This window comes from Hydra viridissima, unplaced genomic scaffold (genome assembly GCF_058129835.1).
Source record: "Hydra viridissima isolate aposymbiotic clone 2 unplaced genomic scaffold, HvirCarnegie_v1 scaffold_7, whole genome shotgun sequence".
Classification (NCBI taxonomy): Eukaryota; Metazoa; Cnidaria; class Hydrozoa; order Anthoathecata; family Hydridae; genus Hydra; species Hydra viridissima.
In genome coordinates, this window is record NW_028324306.1 from 11370885 (window position 1) to 11389737 (window position 18853).

The 18853-nt window shown below is 26.4% G+C and overlaps 1 protein-coding gene across 4 annotated transcripts in view; it reads left to right on the top strand.

Annotated features, from left to right (window-relative positions):
* The first annotated feature begins 785 nt into the window (after window positions 1-785).
* LOC145184052 (polycystin-1-related protein-like) overlaps window positions 786-18853 on the top strand; it is a 29151-nt gene continuing 11083 nt past the window's right edge. Inside the window, exons 1-31 of one of the 4 annotated variants that reach the window (XM_090092177.1) lie at window positions 786-1000; window positions 1099-1216; window positions 1501-1572; window positions 1699-2483; window positions 2621-2749; window positions 2839-3025; window positions 3313-3397; window positions 3514-3695; window positions 4236-4368; window positions 4554-4640; window positions 7072-7182; window positions 7300-7487; window positions 7897-8112; window positions 8294-9149; window positions 9624-9735; window positions 9907-10009; window positions 10547-10642; window positions 10746-10830; window positions 11021-11077; window positions 11503-11657; window positions 11859-11913; window positions 12015-12206; window positions 12558-12820; window positions 12896-12987; window positions 13109-13191; window positions 14636-14772; window positions 15065-15142; window positions 15872-16024; window positions 16243-16297; window positions 16426-16535; window positions 16995-17108. In XM_090092177.1, the coding sequence (XP_089948303.1) occupies window positions 931-1000; window positions 1099-1216; window positions 1501-1572; window positions 1699-2483; window positions 2621-2749; window positions 2839-3025; window positions 3313-3397; window positions 3514-3695; window positions 4236-4368; window positions 4554-4640; window positions 7072-7182; window positions 7300-7487; window positions 7897-8112; window positions 8294-9149; window positions 9624-9735; window positions 9907-10009; window positions 10547-10642; window positions 10746-10830; window positions 11021-11077; window positions 11503-11657; window positions 11859-11913; window positions 12015-12206; window positions 12558-12820; window positions 12896-12987; window positions 13109-13191; window positions 14636-14772; window positions 15065-15142; window positions 15872-16024; window positions 16243-16297; window positions 16426-16535; window positions 16995-17108 (5159 nt within the window). In that variant the 5' untranslated portion in view covers window positions 786-930. Of the gene's footprint in view, window positions 1001-1098; window positions 1405-1500; window positions 1573-1698; window positions 2484-2620; window positions 2750-2838; window positions 3026-3312; window positions 3398-3513; window positions 3696-4235; window positions 4369-4553; window positions 4641-7071; window positions 7183-7299; window positions 7488-7896; window positions 8113-8293; window positions 9150-9623; window positions 9736-9906; window positions 10010-10546; window positions 10643-10745; window positions 10831-11020; window positions 11078-11502; window positions 11658-11858; window positions 11914-12014; window positions 12207-12557; window positions 12821-12895; window positions 12988-13108; window positions 13192-14635; window positions 14785-15064; window positions 15143-15871; window positions 16025-16242; window positions 16298-16425; window positions 16536-16994; window positions 17109-18853 lie in introns of those variants that run through there. The other 3 variants (XM_090092178.1, XR_016453899.1, XR_016453900.1) reach the window with 3 other exon arrangements.

An 18853-nucleotide genomic window follows, 5' to 3' on the forward strand; every position in this document is an offset into this window, starting at 1 on the left:
TATATCATTAAAACCCACCAGAACAATAATCATTTGCAGTTTCTTTATCTAATTTTTGTCCAATTTTGTTCAATTTTCTAAATAACATTTTTTCAAATTTTACATTTTTTTTCATTTTTCACCAAAATAATGGCTGGAAACCACCTTAAGGTGTAATCAGGTCAATGATATATTATATATACTAGATGTCTAACTTCGATCCGAAATGTGAAGCCGTGGGAGCCATTTCTAATTCGGGCAAAAACGTGCATTTTTAACTTTTATTTCGCACGTCGGATATAGTTTTTGCCCTTATTACAAATGGCGGATATAGTTTTTTGCCCTTATTACAAATGGCGGATTCGATTTGTAAACAAAAAAAGCGGCTTCACTTTTTGTCCAATAAAATCCCGCAAGTTAGACATCTAGTATATATAATATATCATTGAATCAGGTTCTGGTATTGATAGGATAACTTTTGGGTACCGATAATTTAATTTACCGGAAAGATTAAGCCGGGTCGCGTATAAAAAACCTCAACTACCCGATCTTATCAGCGTTATTGGATAATACCTGTTCGGGTAATCGGAGTGCGATTCCTATCGGGACACGGACATTCCTTACTATGGACTTTTGAAGTTAACAATTTTTACTGACTTTTTTTCACCCTATTGGACGATATTTGATGCCTTCACCATCTCTATACGAATCTTCGTGAATGCGATAAATAAAAATCTTGGAATTTAAAACCGAAAACGAAAGCTCTTATGCTCGGGATCATTTTACGTTAACTAAACATTCTGTAAGAAAACAAAATCTATTCACAAATTTTAGTGAGGTTTTATAAGCAAAAATCTTAATAGTAATTTTTTTAAGGAACTATATTTTTTTGAGCTGTTATTTTGAATAAATATGTGTTGTTATAAATCCTAAAAAAATAAAGAAAAGACGATGGTCACACATAAGCTAAGCTTTTTATTATTCGTCTTTATTTTTATAAAGATTCATTTACTTGTTCACGGTAAGTTTTCAAAAATGATAAAGTCAAAATTTTATTCTGTTTTATATATTTGAATTATCGTTTAAGAGTCTATCAATATACTGTGATTTTTTCAATAGATATAGATGGTTTTTATGAATCAGAGCAACGTTGTTTCTCTAACTTTGTTTCAAGTTTAACGAGTCAAGGTGTTAATCAATCTGTATGTAATTGCACAAAAAAATGTCAACAAAGCAGGTTAATTGAAAAAAAAACTTCTTACAAAATTCTAATGTTGAAAAAATGTTGAAAAATAATTACAAAAAATGTTTTTTTTGTTATTGCTATTCATCAAAACTTTATGTTAAATTGTTAAATTTTACTCCATAAATTTAACACTCATCCTACAGAAAAAATTCATTTTAAATTAAAACACTCCTTAAAATGTAAGATTATTATTTATGCCAATTTGAATACTTACATCTGTGTGTATATATATATAAAAGCATTTTTATGTTGTTTTTAAATGGTTTTGTATTTAGCTATGGATATGCTGTATCTAACAATTCCACCTGTCATTGCATAAATAACATTGATTCTTTGAAAGAATGCAGGTCAAACTTTACATTATTATTACTTTAGTATTTGTTTTTAACTTATGTTCATAAAACCTGATGCAAATATTTATTTATTCATTTTAATGGAAATTAGAATATCAAATTAATATTTTCTTTCTTTAGTTGCTCTAAAGACTTAAATTGCAGTTTGGTTGTTTATAATACTTCTGCATGTAAACTTAGTTACTTTGAAATAAAATCATCTGCATTGGAGTTTGGTAAAAATGTATCTGTATTTAATACTTTCAGCAACACATGTGCATGTGCCCAATTTGAATATGAGCATATTAATTTTACTGTTGGTAAACGCAGCTTATACTTCAGCAAAAATCTACTTCAAAAAAATATTTTTGAGTTTGTTATTAATACACAGCATGAAAATAGTGGTTTCAATTTATGTTTATCAGCATTTGGCCTTTTATCAAAGATTAATGAATGTTGGGATATTCATTTTTATCCACAACCAATTATTTCATTTAAAATAGTAAATGCCACAGAATTAAAAAATGGCAGTATGGCTGTTCGTACAAACTCATGTGTTACTCTAAGTTTTACTGTAAGTGGGAACTTTTCTTATTTGTTTTTTAACATCAGTAATGGATTTTCAAAAGAAGTTGCACTACATTTTACGTCACACAGATGCCAGATTGTAGTTGGTAAACTGTTGTTTTCACAACCTGGTGTTTATTCAATGACCATAATGCTATACAATTCAGATCGTTCATATAACTACCTTCAAAACAGTCATAACGTAATAATTGTTCAAGATGAAATTCAATTTGTTTGTTTGGAAACTACATATGCATTCTTGGGGATAGTTTCATTGTTTAGGGCAAAAATTTATGGTTCTTATTCAGATGTCACATATCAGTGGTACTTTAGAGAAGAAAACAAGACAGTGTTTACAGGTTATTTTTAACTTTTTTAACTTTTTTAACTTTTTGACAAAACTTTATTATGTAATTACAGTCTTAAAAAATAGTTATTCTACATGTTTAATATGAGATTTAAAAAGTTTGTGTGGTGAAAATTATGTTTACTTTAGACACACCTGAGTGCTACTACAACGTTTCATATGATAGAACATTTTTGTTCCCTGTGCAACTTACAGCTCAAAACCTTGTTAGCAATAACACTACAGAATATGATGTCATAATTATTCCTTACATTTCAGGTAAAATCCAGATTAAAAATTTAGAAAGTATATCTGATTAATCTCTAACTGGTCACAAAGGTATACATGAACTTTTCATATTTATGTAGAGGTCATCATAACTCCAAAGGATAACCCTGTTCTGGAAGAAGATCATGTCAATTTCAGTGTTTCAATTAAAAAACCAAAAACATTGTGGGACCCAAAGCTAACATATTTATGGACTTTTCAAATTGACTCACATCTAAATACTCACATAAGTAATTTGCAAGATTTTAGAGCACCATCTTCTGGAATGTAAGTTTTACAAAATTAAGTTATATATACATATACATATGTATGTGTGTGTGTGTGTGTGTGTGTGTGTGTGTGTGTGTGTGTGTGTGTGTGTGTGTGTGAGTGTGTGTGTGTGTGTAAGAATATATTAAATTAAGGTTACATTTATTTTTTCTTCAAAGTGTGTTTATTTAAAAAAAGTACTACACTTTATATAAAATTTACATTCACTTTTACTTTTTCTATACTGTTCTTTGTTTAACTTGTTTGATGAAAAATCTTTCTGTTTTTAACAATTTTTTTTTTAGAATGCATGTTACATTGTCTGTCACCAGCAACCTATTGACTATTAATGGAAGTTGTCAAATTTATGTTATAAAAAGAATAAAGCCAGTAAGTAATATAGGTTTCTATTTTTTTGATTTCTGAAAAAAACCTGCAAATTTATTTATTCCTCTTTCACTAGATCTCTAGTTTAGAATAAATAAAATATGTCTTTCTTTGTTTAGTTTCCAGTATATTGTAAACCGTTTCGATTTGGGGAAATAACATCATTTTTTGGTTCATTCAATGTTAGTGAATATGATGCGTCCTATTTTGATATTAAATATAATCCTAAAGTCTTATGGATGTTTGGTGATACTCAACAGTTGGCTTCTTATGATATTTCTGTACAACACATGTATAATAGGTAACTTTTCTTATTGTGAGTGATTTTTTTGCTATATTATTATGTTTATTATCTTTAGATAACATGTTTTTGTGAAAATTATTTTGTTCATTATCTTAAGAAAACATGTTTTGTGGACTGTTAAACATAAGAAAAATTTAATTGATTGAAAATTCCATAATCCTTTCTTCTCATCCACCTTTTAATAAATTTTGTAATGAACAGCTTTATAATGATTAATTTATTGAAGTTAAAAATATCTCATCATAAATAAAACAAAATTATAACTTTTTTTAAAAGTGTTTAAATGATGTTGGCTAGAAAAAAATTCTCTCATATAATGTTAAGTTTTCCCAAGAGCAAGAGATATGTTTTTAATAAGGTTATGTTTTTGTAATTTGATTGCAATTTTTTAACTTGAATAGTTTTATACATTCATGGTAGTTGTATGAATGACAGCCTATTCAAAAAATATTGTTCTGATATTACTTAAATAATTATTATTATTTTTATTATATTACATTTAAACTGTCAGTAACAAGAAAAAATATATTTTTTCAGAACTGGGATTTTTTTTGCTTATGTCAATGTTTCTAATATTTTATCATCATACACAAGTAATATAACAGTTTATGTGTTAAATGAGTTATGTGCTTTGGAGATCTACTTTTCATTAGAATGGGATACTGTGAAGGTATTCATCTTTAAATTTTGCTGACTGACATTTTTGTATTGCTATCATGCTTTATTGTCAAACTTACTTTATTGAATGTAAATGTTTCTTATGTTAATATATAAATGTTTCTTTTAGTGATAATGATCAACTTTAACCATAAGTTATTTTCATTAAATTGTTATATAGTTGTATTTTTTTCATAGGACATTCAACTTTATGAAAATATTGTGTTTTATCCAAGAGTAAAAGTTCTTTGTCCAAAGGCTACCAATATGGAATTCTTGTGGCAGGTAAAAAATATTTTTAAAAGTAAACAACCATTTATAATCCTTATTTAAAAATGGTAAAATAATTTTCTTTTAAAAAAAGCATTTATACATTTTAAAGATGACACACTGCATAATTTGAAAAAATAATTCTAGGAAAATTGATATGCATTTTTTAAACCACCATAACATGTACAATTAAAACTAAATGACTTTTTCAAAAAATAAGAATTTTACAGATGAATTTCATTCTAGTTTATGACACTACACAGTTTTTTTAAAATGTTATTTCCCCTTCCCCCTTCCCCATTTCCCCACCCCTCTTCCCTATTTCCCCGCTCCATTTCCACATTTGGACATTAGAGCAATAGAGTGGATGTTAAATTATCTTAAGTAATGTTATGTTATAGGTTTATGATATACATACATTCTTCTACTTAATATATAGGTTTATGATATACATACATTCTTCTACTTAATATATAGGTTTATGATATACATACATTCTTCTACTTAATATATAGGTTTATGATATACATACATTCTTCTACTTAATATATAGGTTTATGATATACATACATTCTTCTACTTAATATATTTTGCTAGAATAGAAAATTTATTAACAAATATTTTTTTTATCTACTGCATTAGTTAAAAAAATATTTTACAAATAGTTTAGTATTGCTCAGATTGTTTTGAAAATGCAATTTTCTAAAAATCTCATAACAGTAATAGAGCTTTAGTCTACTTAATTTGCTTTTCAAAAGGAAAAAAAAAAGGGCAGAAAATAAACTGTGACATTGAGCAAAATATATATAGGTTCTTTTTTAAATCATTTGAACAATGCATAGAACATTTTTGTAATGGCGTCTGTGTTAAATATAGAAAGGCCTTAGAAAAATTGGAAAAAAGAGATAAAAACATTATTTTGAGTAAACTGTATGGTTTCTCAAAAGTTAAAATTAGCATTTATACCATAGTTCAACCATTCTTTGTTTGTGACATATAAAATTGCTCAAACTAGAATTTTTCTTGGATGAGCATCTAAGTATAAATGAAGAATCAAGCTGGTAAGAGTAAATCTACCTGCACCAATATAAGTATGTAAAAAGTGCAGATTTATTATTGGACAGAGATTAACCCATCCTTGTTCCCTCACAAAGTGAAGAGAAAAATTTACAGAGAAACTGGATGAAGGTAGGGCAAATGTTTTACTGTTGATTTAATAATTCGAATTAAAAATTTACAAACTTATATAAAAAATCTGATAAAATGAAAAACTAAAAACTTAGATGTAAATTTCTGTTCATATTTAGATACATGAAGTGTCAAACTTCAATGCTCTGAAATATTAAAAAGAAAATTTTTGTATGAGGGAGGTTTAATGAAGTTTATACCTAAAAGTAAAGCACTTGCTATTGAACAATCTAAAAGCTCTACTAAAATATTTTTTACAATAAAAAAAATTCCCTGTTTTAGAAATAGATAAATTTAAAAGCACTTGTGAACTTACTAATAGACAGGGAGCCGAAATTCTCAGCATATTCTGAAGCTGGAAGGGAAGAGACTTATTTGAAAGTTTGTTAAGAGACAAATAGGGTAAAAAAGTTTTTAAATGACTATTTTGATGTATCAGAAATCAATTTTTAAAAATGTTTCATAACAATTAATTTACTGTAAAAATATTAAAGGACTTGTAAAAATAGATAATAATAAAGCATTACATTCTAAAGTTGGGGATTGACATAGGAGGTGGATTTTTAAAAGTATGCTTAAATATTATTGAAAATAATAATAAAAGTGGTAAAAAATTTAAGGTAAAAAAAAAGACTTTTATGAGGAAAGATTTTTATGAATGAAAAGCACAAATATTGTAAACAATGGAGATGTAAAAATATTGTTTATTATTTGCTGAAGCTGAAAATGCGGCTGAATTTCATTTGAATCTTGAATGAGTTTCAGCCGCATTTTTAGCTTCAGCCTATGAAATACTTTCTAACTTTCTAAGTTTTTACCATATCTAGAAGTTACCTCTCTTAAATACCAAAAAGTTGTAGATATGCCTATTTAAACCTATTTTGCTTTTGTAGACATCAAAAAAATATTTTCAAAATCTAGTTTATAACTGTACATGTTGGTTTTAAGAATAAAATTTATTTCTGGTGGAAACTTGTTTCAAATAAGTAATTCGCACTATGGTGTGGGTTATCAAAATATTATGCAATCATGAGTTTCCAAGCTTGATTGAAAATTTTTTTCATTCAAATTTTTTTTTATTTTTAAGTTATTTTATAGATTTAGTATTTCTTTTTCATTTTCATAACACATGTTCATGAAAAGCATCATCTTTGAAACCATATGAGCATTCATATTTGGTATATTACATATAAGTTGTAAAACTCAAATTCTGCAGAAATCATGTGAAGATATCTCTTTCTTTGAAATGTTTTTTTAGTTTGAAAGTGCTGAGTTAAAAGAAGATGTAAACATTTTGAAATATATTGAACCAACATTAAATATTCCTGCTAAAGCATTAGGTGTTGGAATGTGGAAATTTCATTTCACAGTAAGTTTTTGAAAATGATATTTTTTGAAAATGCTCAACCATTATTTAAAGTGGCTAAAATGCAGCTTACATTTTAACATTTAAATTTTTAGCTTTTTAGGTTTACTTTATGTTTAGGTTAATTTGAATGTTCAAAATGTTTATAAGAGTTACACAAATACTTTACGTATCAATAGAGGAGGATTAAAAGCAATTATTAAGAATAATGGTGTTCGTGTGATCAACTTTAACTTGCAAAGAAAAATTGTTTTGAATTTTAATGATAGCTTTGATCAAGATGCTCCAAATGAAGTTGCTGATATAAAGTAAGTTTAACAATTAGTAATAAGCATATGTATAAACACTAATAAAATGACATTTGCATTATATTTAGATGTTATGTTGGTTTTATGTAAGTTTTGTTAAGATATCATTATATTAAGATATCATTATATTAGTTCAACTGAAAATCAACAAATATTATAAAACATGAGCAGAGTTTTTTTTGCTCAAAATTGTTTTTTAGAAATTGTTTAATTTGATAAATTTCATTCATATACACTCTGTAATGGACCATTTAATGGATCATACGCTGGTCCAAATGATATAATATTAGAGAAATATCTAATACTTTAAAAAAAAAATGTTGCAACAATCATGGAGTTTTATTATGCTTCTCTATCATGTTTTTCTGAGATGTAATTAAAAACATCAACATTTCTTTCACATTTTAAGATATTCTTGGGAGTGTTATACTGAAAAATACACTAACTGCTTCAAGTCTGGTTATGCTCCACCTGTTAATCGAAATGAAAGTTTGCTAACTTTCATGCCAAATCAATTAGAAGAATCATCAAAAAAGTTCTTGTTTGTTCTGATTGTTGAAAAAGATGGATTGCAACCAGCAGAGTCAAGCATTTTGTTTAAAGTTGATACAAGGATAAAATTTCAGTATGAAATAGTATTTAAGATTTATTTTATTTAAAATTGATCATATGATTGATCATGGTTTACATCAGAAGTATTATATAAGTAGCTTTATTTTATTGTACATTTAATTGAAAAGTTATTTATGTTAATTATATCATAATTATATAAACCAATGTACAAAGCAGTAATTGTGTATTTTTAGAACTGCTATTTCATGTGACACATGTAAACAAAATGGTTTTTCTCCATTTGCTAAAATGAAGTTTCATGTAGTTTGTCCTGAATGTGAAAACAAAAAAGTTACTTACTTTTGGGAAATAAAGTTCAGGTTTGAAAGTACACCTTTGTTAACATATTACCGAAAGTGTATGCCCTCAACATGGCCTGCAGCCTTATTAAGGACACAAATTGGAGTACAGCTAATTGCGGATAAGACCACAGCACTAGATCAAATTACTTATTCACAGTGTGTAAATTTTATACCAACATTTGAAAGCAATCTAAATTGTTCTCAAATGAAGTTTAATAATTTTGCTTGCACAAAAACAAACCGGCCTAATAATTTTTATTCTATGAAAAAAATGTATAAAAACCTCCTAACAAATAAGGATGCAATTTTTTCTCAAGACGTTTCAAATCTCACCATGACTTCAACAATGTGGAGTAAAGAGAATAATACTAATGTATCTATTATTACGCAAAAGAAAAAATTTAGACCTGTTAAGTATTTAGAATTAAAAGCTGAAAGAGACCTAACTCAATATTTTATTGATAAACCAAATTACTACAGTCGTGTAATATCTCCTGGTGATTATGTATACAGCAATAATAAAGACACTTTTTTAATTCAAGCAAACTCTTTATTTCCTGGTCAGAATTATGAAATTTCTGTAAACATTTTTAATGGAACAAGGCGGGATTCAATTCTTGCAACCTCTGTTCTTTATTTCAAAACAGAGGAGCCTCCTGTTAAAGGTTCCTGTGTTTTGATTGGAAATGAAACTGGAGTTGAGCTTGAAACAGAGTATTCTATCAAATGCGAAAAATGGAAAAGCAATGTAAGTTCTTTTGTAACAGTATTTGAAACTCTGAATGTAAAATTAAATACTTTTTTCATCTCTTAGCACTCCATCTTTGCTGAGTATTTTTAACAATTAACAGTTTTTCTATTTTATTATTGAGTACATTGGGTGTAGGTTTATTAATATGGGAATAAAGTTCTAATTACTAAGTAACAGAATAATGTCTAATTGCACATAATCAGAATAAAGTTTCATCTGAATTGAGGGTAGTTTTGCAGGAATTTGAAAGAAAAAGTCAAAAATCCATCATTCTCTTTATTTCCACAAAACTGTTTCTGTTACTAAGCAATTAGATGTTACTCAATACCAGATTAAGGACAAATGAAATTAGATACTAGATATTTTTCTTGTACTGACAACTTATATCTTACAATTATTATACCCACTGACTTGAATTCATTTTTTGTGAAATAGTTAATTAGGTTTTTGATATTTTAACAAACATTTTAGCACACACTGTCATACACATTGACTGCTGAAAACAATGAAATTATTATTCACTCATCTGTGTTTATGTTTGATTTTATTCTTTCGGTTGATTTTGCAAAAAACCAAAACCAAGGTATTATTTTTTGTGTGTTTAAATTGTCATTTACATTTTACATGTGGTTTTATATATATACTTTGTATAAATGAGCATCATGTAAATAATCTAAAAATATGGCATATTTAATTTTGCTTTGAAATTATTTAGCATTTGAATTAAACAGAAAAATATTTTTCATTTATCTAGCTAACTTGACTGTGACAATTGAAGATGATGAGGGTAGATGGATATCTTTGTGCCCTCTTTCAGTCACCGTTCTTAGAAATGATAAAACTACTTACCATCATATGTGAGTGTAGCATTGAAATAACTGCTATATGCATACATACTCATAATAATATATATTTATATAGCAGTAGTTATCTCAACGCCTTATATATGTAATATTATCTCAATAATTTGCATATGTAAATATATATATATATATATATATATATATATATATATATATATATATATATATATATATATATATATATATATATATATATATATATATATATATATATAAACAAATAGTAAAAAAAGATTGCTTAAGATTAAAAATCAAAATAAATTTTGTTATTTCAGATTGCAGGTCATATTTCACCTAAAAATAAAGGATATAAGCAAGGGAAAGCCATTTAAATGAGCATTTCAATATATTAAAAAAAAAAAAATCTATTTTTAATCTTTTTTACATAGCTATTAAAATGTTAGAAAGACCTCACAAAATTAGTTTTCAAACTTTTTATATAGGTTTTTATCTAGTATATGTTATACAGTAAATAGTTTTAATAGGTCTGTTAAAACTATTTAATCAAATACTTTTTAACTAATAATTTAGTTTTTCAAAGTTGAAAGATCTTGAAAATAAACAACTTGTAGTTGATTCAAACCTTGAACTGCAAAAAATTACAGTACTTCTTCATAAATGTAATAGGTAAGATGATGTCAAATATTTCAAAAAAGTAAATTGTGTTAAATTTTTTTCTGCTTTATTCTTTTGACTTTTAATAGCCTAATAAAATTGTTATTTTTTGTAGATTATTGCTCATAAAATTGGCATCAGAAGATGTATATAGAATTAAAGAAAAAGCTTGCAAGTTGATTCCTCGATATATAATCCATGTATAAAAAGTAGTTTTAATTTGATGACTTTTATGAAATTATACTATAGAAAGTTCAAAGTAAAAATGATACAAAAACCAATCAAAATCAAAATGTAATTTAAGAACCAGAGGTCAATGTTTTTTATGTCATAAAGTTAGTGGACTCAAAAATAGGTTTTTTAAATGATGATGTTTCTGTTTTTTTAAAGACACCAGTCAGAATGGTTTTGAGAGCTTTTAATTTGATTCTTGAAAATGCTGCTGAGGTTTGCTTTTGTTTACTTTTACTTTATTTTTCTGCTCTTTTTTTCTAAAATTTTTAAAATCTTTAAATAATTTCACTTTTTTTAATTGTTTGATATTTTTTTGATTCTCACTGTTCTTGTTTCTATATCTGAGGATTCTATTTTAATTTTCATTTTAAACCAAAACAGCAAGGATTTCCTTTAAAAGTAACACCATGCATAAAATAATAAACATAAAACCATAACAGCAAGGATATCATTCAAAAAAATTTTATATTTTTCCACAAAATCAAACCTTTCTTTACCAAAAGTCAAACCTTTTTTTACCAAAAAATTTAGTATGAAATAGTGGTAGATAGATTGATAGGAGAATAATAGAAATAATAGAGAAGATAAGTTGAAACCATAAGAGTCTACATACTGATCAATTTAGTCTCAATTTTTAGCTGTCAATGAATTGTACATATTGGATGCTTTTAACACTGAATGAGATTGTTAGTCGCTCAAGACAACCAAAACAATTGTTTCGACAAGCAAAGTTTCAGACATATGTTACTGATTCAAATAAAGTTTTTGCCAGTTTACTAAATCTTTTGAAAAAGTGAGTTTTGTTGTCTGTAATTAGAAATAGGAGTTGTAAATAGTAAAAAATCAAAAGTTAAAAATTTGTTTCTCTCTTTTTTTTTTAACATAATAATGTTCACTTAGGTATTTTTTTTCATCCATTATCCATTATTTAAAGCTTATTTTATATTGATATTATTATTTATTATTTTTAACTGTGCTTTTGTTTTTTCGTTAGTGATTCTACAGACCAATTTAAATTAGGTTATAAATATCACAAAAGTTTAATGAAGGTAATAATTATGGATTTAAAAATTTTAAGATCACAAAAAGAAATTTAGTTTTGTTCAAACTAAATTTCCTTTTGTGATTCATTTTGATTAAAACTCTTTAGCTTGTGATGCAAGAGTATTTCATTAATGAAACACTCACTCTTCAGTCTGATCCCTCGTTAGCTGTATTTGCACATAAAGGATTTCAGACAAAGTGGACCTTACAACCTGGTGTAAGGCTAGATTTTAAAACTACTGGTTGTATATATTTGACAATTACACTTTTTAACAGAAGTTTTTATTGGCTTGATCAGGTGACATCAACTTTTATTTCTTTTTTTATATATATTTGTTTTAGGCTTTTATGTTAAAATGATGAATAAAAAACAAATTTTATTCATTAATTTTGAATACCAGTAAATTGCCTGAAGAAAAGAAAATTAATGATCAATCATTTTTATTTTTTTTTATTACAATTAATAAATATAGTTAACCATTTGACTTTAGTTAATTTTTAAAAATTATTGATATTTAAAATTTAAGATAAGTTAAGTCTTTATCTTTGGTCATGATTTAAGATGAGTTAAGTCTTTATCTTTGGTCATTATTTTTTACTATTTATGTTGATCATTAAAAATAAAACTATGAATACTGCATTTTTTTAGAACTCTGTTTACTTAGTTGATGTATCTATGGACCATATCAACCATACAGCACAACCATATCAACCATACAGCACAAGATATGTTTTTGACCTTTCTTTTCCAGTTAAAGAAATAAAAGGCAATACTTATACTTTGCAGTGGGATAAGGTCAATCTACATAAGTTCAGTTGTAATGATGATGGTGTGGGGAAATACCATTTGATGATTGAAATAAAGGAATTGAGTGCTAACTACCGTAACTTTCAAATTCAATTGGTAGTGAGGTATACAAATTGTTTGTGTTATAATGGTATATAATGTATATCAACGATTGAACAAATTTTTTTTAATTTTATTAGATACAATACAAATAAAAGAAATATAACTTGGATAATTGAAAATTACTTCAAAAATTTCAAACATGTGTCCAGCTTTTCACCAAATGATGTTGGTATTAATCTAATGCATCACTTATAGTTTTGTATTTAAAGTTTTTGACATGCTTATGCTGATAAATATTTTTATATTTGTAAAATTAAATAAAGCTAAATAAATATTTTTTTGCATAATAGAATTTACTTCATCATTTGAAGTTGCATTGAAAATTGTTCCCACAAACCAAAGAATCATTCAAAAATACAAACAAGAACTTAATGTAAGTGATCACAAAAAACAAGTAAAGTTTTGTTTTTTTGTGTTAACCAAAAAAATTTACCTGGATACAAAAATTAGAAGAACTTTTCCGAAATTCAAAGTTTCTTTAAATTGAGAAATGATTTTTTTGATGTTTGGAATTTCTATCCTGTTGTAATCTCTCTGTATTTTATCTTGCATGACGTATCATTATATCATTGATGATATTTCTATGCATCACTTGATCCATGATGGCTTTAATAGATGTATTGGACTAGTTGAATATTAATTGAAACATCCTGCATTTACTCTTCAATTTTTTTTTCACTATTGGCAATTGATATTTTGGCTTTATTATTTTCATTAATTTACTATTATTATCTTGACTTTATGTCTAACATGCTTATAACATGATATTCAAATATCATAGTCAATCATCATAAATTTTAATTGATTACTTTAACTAATTTTCAACAAACAAGTTAAGATGATGCTTGCAAACCAAATGCAAGTTTTTCTTTTCTTTTTTTTTGCATAAGTCAGTGAAAGCATAGATTTATTAAGAGCACTTTTAACCATTTTATCAACAGTCTGGATAAGATGATCCTTGCGAACTCCAATCAGAATTTAGTGGTTGTTACAGCATACCTTACGTTGTTATTTCTGTATTTAGGGCAATAATGCTCTTCCTATTATCAGTCAAAAAAAACGTTTATAATTTTGAGGCTTCCTGACTTACTATTTATTGTCAATGGTTCCAGCTTTTAGTTTCCACTCTTGAATTGAATTGTTGGAGTTGTATTTTTGTATGTATGTATGTATGTATGTATGTATGTATGTATGTATGTATGTATGTATGTATGTATGTATGTATGTATGTATGTATGTATGTATGTATGTATGTATGTATGTATGTATGTATGTATGTATGTATGTATGTATGTATGTATGTATGTATGTATGTATGTATGTATGAATGTATGTATGTATGTATGTAATGTATGTATGTATGTATGTATGTATGTATGTATGTATGTATATGTATGTATGTATGTATGTATGTATGTATGTATGTATGTATGTATGTATGTATGTATGTATGTATGTATGTATGTATGTATGTATGTATGTATGTATGTATGTATGTATGTATGTATGTATGTATGTTTGTATGTATGTAATGCATGTAATGTATGTAATGTATGTAATGTATGTAATGTATGTAATGTATGTAATGCATGTAATGCATGTAATGTATGTAATGTTATTTTAAAGTAATTTTGATATTTTGTTTTAAGATAACACAAATCTTATTTTTCTTTGTAGAATTTTATGAGCAGTCAGTTTTTAGTTTTGTTTTTTCTTATTGAATCTTAAAAAGGTTATTTCCATTTTTACTTTAAAACTGAATTTAAGTATTATCATTATTTTTCAAGTCTCTTTATTCATTTATTTTATTTATTTAGTTTGTCAAAAACCCATGGATAAATTATACAATATCTGTGAAGAGCTTGTTTTGCAAACAGTGGCATCCTCAAAATTTCACTCTTTTAAAAGATTGTCATGTAGCAGATGCATCAACATCTGCAGAACTTTTGTGTCGGTAAATTCATGGGTATTTATTACTTTTGGTTTGTTGTTAACAACCACCAGTTGAAGCATAGTTGCAGTAGGAATATTCTTTTAGTAATATCCTTCATTAAACAAGTTCATTTTAAAGACCATTCATTTTATGCATTTTATGAGTTTTTAGCATATAAGTTGAACTTTTAAAATATTATGGGTGTAACTTTCAAACCTAAATTATTTATATAAAGTTAACTTTTTATTAATAGTATAAAAAATAATAACAGTAGCTTTATTTGAGTTATTAGATGCATTATTTGAATTATTAGATGCAGAGGTGATGGATTAGTGACAGGGTACATGAAAAATTTACACCAAAAATATTCTTTGTTTTCACCAGTAAAAAGGTATGTAGTTTTTTTATCTTATGACTCTTTATTCTTTTTAAAAATAAGGCTAGTATTAGCTGACTACATTCATTTATAAAAATTTATTTAAAAAATTCCATTATCATGACCTACTTGGTTAAATAGCTGGATATGTTGCATTAGAATGCAGAAAACTGCAAGTTCATTTGCGATGATTGGTTTGTGTGGAGTCTTTTTCTTATTAATCTAGTAGTAAATATTTATAATAACAATGAACAATAGTATAATCCCACAAAATGCTACATTATCTTTATCATATAAATATTTATATCATCTTTCACAGCCTGACAAAGGGAAAAACAAAAATGAAATGAAATGTGTTTGTCTAAACAGATTTGTATTTGTCAGATTGATATTTGTGTGTATGTGTCTGTACCTGTGTAATTTAATATTTTATTTTTTTATCCATTTGTTTTCAATGTTGTTAAGAATAATACTTTTAAGAAGTGTTATTGATACATTAAATCACAAAAGTTGTATCTTTTTGAAAAACATCACACAATAAGACAACATTTTTCTATAGAAATTTTCAAAAATATTGATATAATAATTGTGACTCTCTGAACAATTATTGTTAGACAAGTACTAGCGTTTGTTTCTACTTTATGTTGTTTTCTGTCCTTAATAATATTTCAAATAATGATGATTTTAACTAACTTTTTGTTATCATATTAAAAAATTGTCAATTAAAAACAATTTTTATTTTAGAAATGCAAAAAGTTTTATTGTAATTGAAGGTATGGCAATATTGTTAGCAATTTTTGCTACTCTGATGATTTATTCATGGTACTCATATAAAGATTTCCCATCAAAAAATATCATCATTGAGTTACCAGATAATCTTTCTTGTGATAAATACAAGTAAGTTTTTCTGAAATTTAGTATATAATGAATAATGGCTGTTTATTAAGGAGTTATATTTTATTTTTTTTGAATTAAAATATCTTTAAGTAAATGTTAAATGTTGGTATATTGAGGTAGTATTATGCTTCCTGCAATATTTGGTTTTCATTATGGTAATTGTTTTATTGCCGATATAATTTATACCATTATCTAAGCATGATGTTTTTTAATTATAGATATTATATAGCAGTTGAAACTGGTCATTCCTATGGCTCAGGAACAACTTCCAAAGTATTGCTTAAAACTTTTTTTTTATAAAAATTTTGTTTAACTACAACTGAAATTACCAAAACAAAATCTTATTTATAATATTTTTTACTTAGCATCATTTTTATATTTATTTGAACTATAATTTCCAGATATGTGCTGTGCTATATGGAGAAAATGGCTGCTCGCAAAAGTTTGAACTCACTTGTGAGAACAAACCATTTATGTTTCAAAGATCTTCCACAGATATTTTACTGTTGAGGTAAGATTGTTCATAGACATTTTAGTATTAAGGTATGATCTTCCTCATACTTTGCAACTGAGGCAAGTTCCTCTACAGATAATTTTTTATTTAGGTAAGTGCAAAATTTGTGATATATATTTATTGAAAATTAACATAAATTATGAAAAATACATTAAAAAGTATATGAAAAATACAATAAAAAGTATAGCTTAAGTTTTTTTGTTTCAGTTTTTAATTGTTTTTATGAAGATTTTCATGAGTTTAAGCAAAAGTTTATTATTTAAATGTAATACTTTTACATCCTCTTACCCAAACTTTAAAAATTTTTAAAATATCATCAAAAAAAATTTTGTGTTGTACAAAAAACCAGATAACATATATGGATCCAGCATAGTCAAATGTGTAAGTGTTATAAATTTGTCAGGGGGAAACATGCTGGTGATGTGTCAGTGTTGATGCTATAAAACTTTATGTTAGGTGCCCAAAAGATTTGGGAAAAATAACTCATCTTTCACTCTGGCATAATAATCAAGGTAACTCTGCTGATTGGTATCTGAAACAAGTTATCATTAAATCTTCAACTGATATTTAGTAAGTTTTTTTAGTAAGTTTAGTAAGCTTTTTTTTATTAAAAAGTAATTTCAGAAATTGGATGGATGATCAAAGTAAATTAGACTTTATGCTTTATATTACAAAAATCAAACTAATTACATACAAATGTATATATAAATATATATACATTACATCCATCCATCCATCCATTCATCCATCCATCCATCCATCCATCCATCCATCCATCCATCCATCCATGGTTAGCAACAAATTTCTATGGTGGTCATCTAACTTCTGATGATCACCATAGAAAGTTGTTGCTAACAAGTGCAGCTGATGCAGCTTGTCAAGATCAGCACCATATTTGAATAACTCTAATGTCTTTACTCAAAGGCTCCTAAGCAGGTCAAGTTCCTTTCTTAAGTATTAACTTTAGGTACTTATCTAAAGATACAATTAATTTAGATGTTTCTAAAGAAGCATTTGTTGGCAAAATAAAAAAAATGTAATGATTTAAATTCTTAATACAATCATAAGACATTATTTAAAGATCCTTCGGAATCACTTCTTATCATTTGGTTACAGTGAAATTTTTACTGTTTTTTATTTCATCATACCTCACAAGTATGTGTGTGTATTAGCTACACTACTAATTTTATTTCATCATACCTCACAAATACGTGTGTGTATTAGCTACACTACTAATTTTATTTCATCATACCTCACAAATATGTGTGTGTATTTACTACACTACTAATTTTATTTCATCATACCTCACAAATACGTGTGTGTATTTACTACACTACTAATTTTATTTCATCATACCTCACAAATATGTGTGTGTATTTACTACACTACTGATTTTATTTCATCATACCTCACAAGTATGTGTGTGTATTTACTACACTACTAATTTTATTTCATCATACCTCACAAATACGTGTGTGTATTAGCTACACTACTAATTTTATTTCATCATACCTCACAAATATGTGTGTGTATTTACTACACTACTAATTTTATTTCATCATACCTCACAAATATGTGTGTGTGTATTAGCTACACTACTGATTTTATTTCATCATACCTCACAAGTATGTGTGTGTATTTACTACACTACTAATTTTATTTCATCATACCTCACAAATATGTGTGTGTATTTACTACACTACTGATTTTATTTCATCATACCTCACAAATATGTGTGTGTATTAGCTACACTGCTAATTTTATTTCATCATACCTCACAAATATGTGTGTGTATTAGCTACACTACTAATTTTATTTCATCATACCTCACAAATATGTGTGTGTATTTACTACACTACTAATTTTATTTCATCATACCTCACAAATATGTGTGTGTATTTACTACACTACTAATTTTATTTCATCATACCTCACAAATATGTGTGTGTATTTACTACACTACTGATTTTATTTCATCATACCTCACAAGTATGTGTGTGTATTTACTACACTACTAATTTTATTTCATCATACCTCACAAATACGTGTGTGTATTAGCTACACTACTAATTTTATTTCATCATACCTCACAAATATGTGTGTGTATTTACTACACTACTAATTTTATTTCATCATACCTCACAAATATGTGTGTGTGTATTAGCTACACTACTGATTTTATTTCATCATACCTCACAAGTATGTGTGTGTATTTACTACACTACTAATTTTATTTCATCATACCTCACAAATACGTGTGTGTATTAGCTACACTACTAATTTTATTTCATCATACCTCACAAATATGTGTGTGT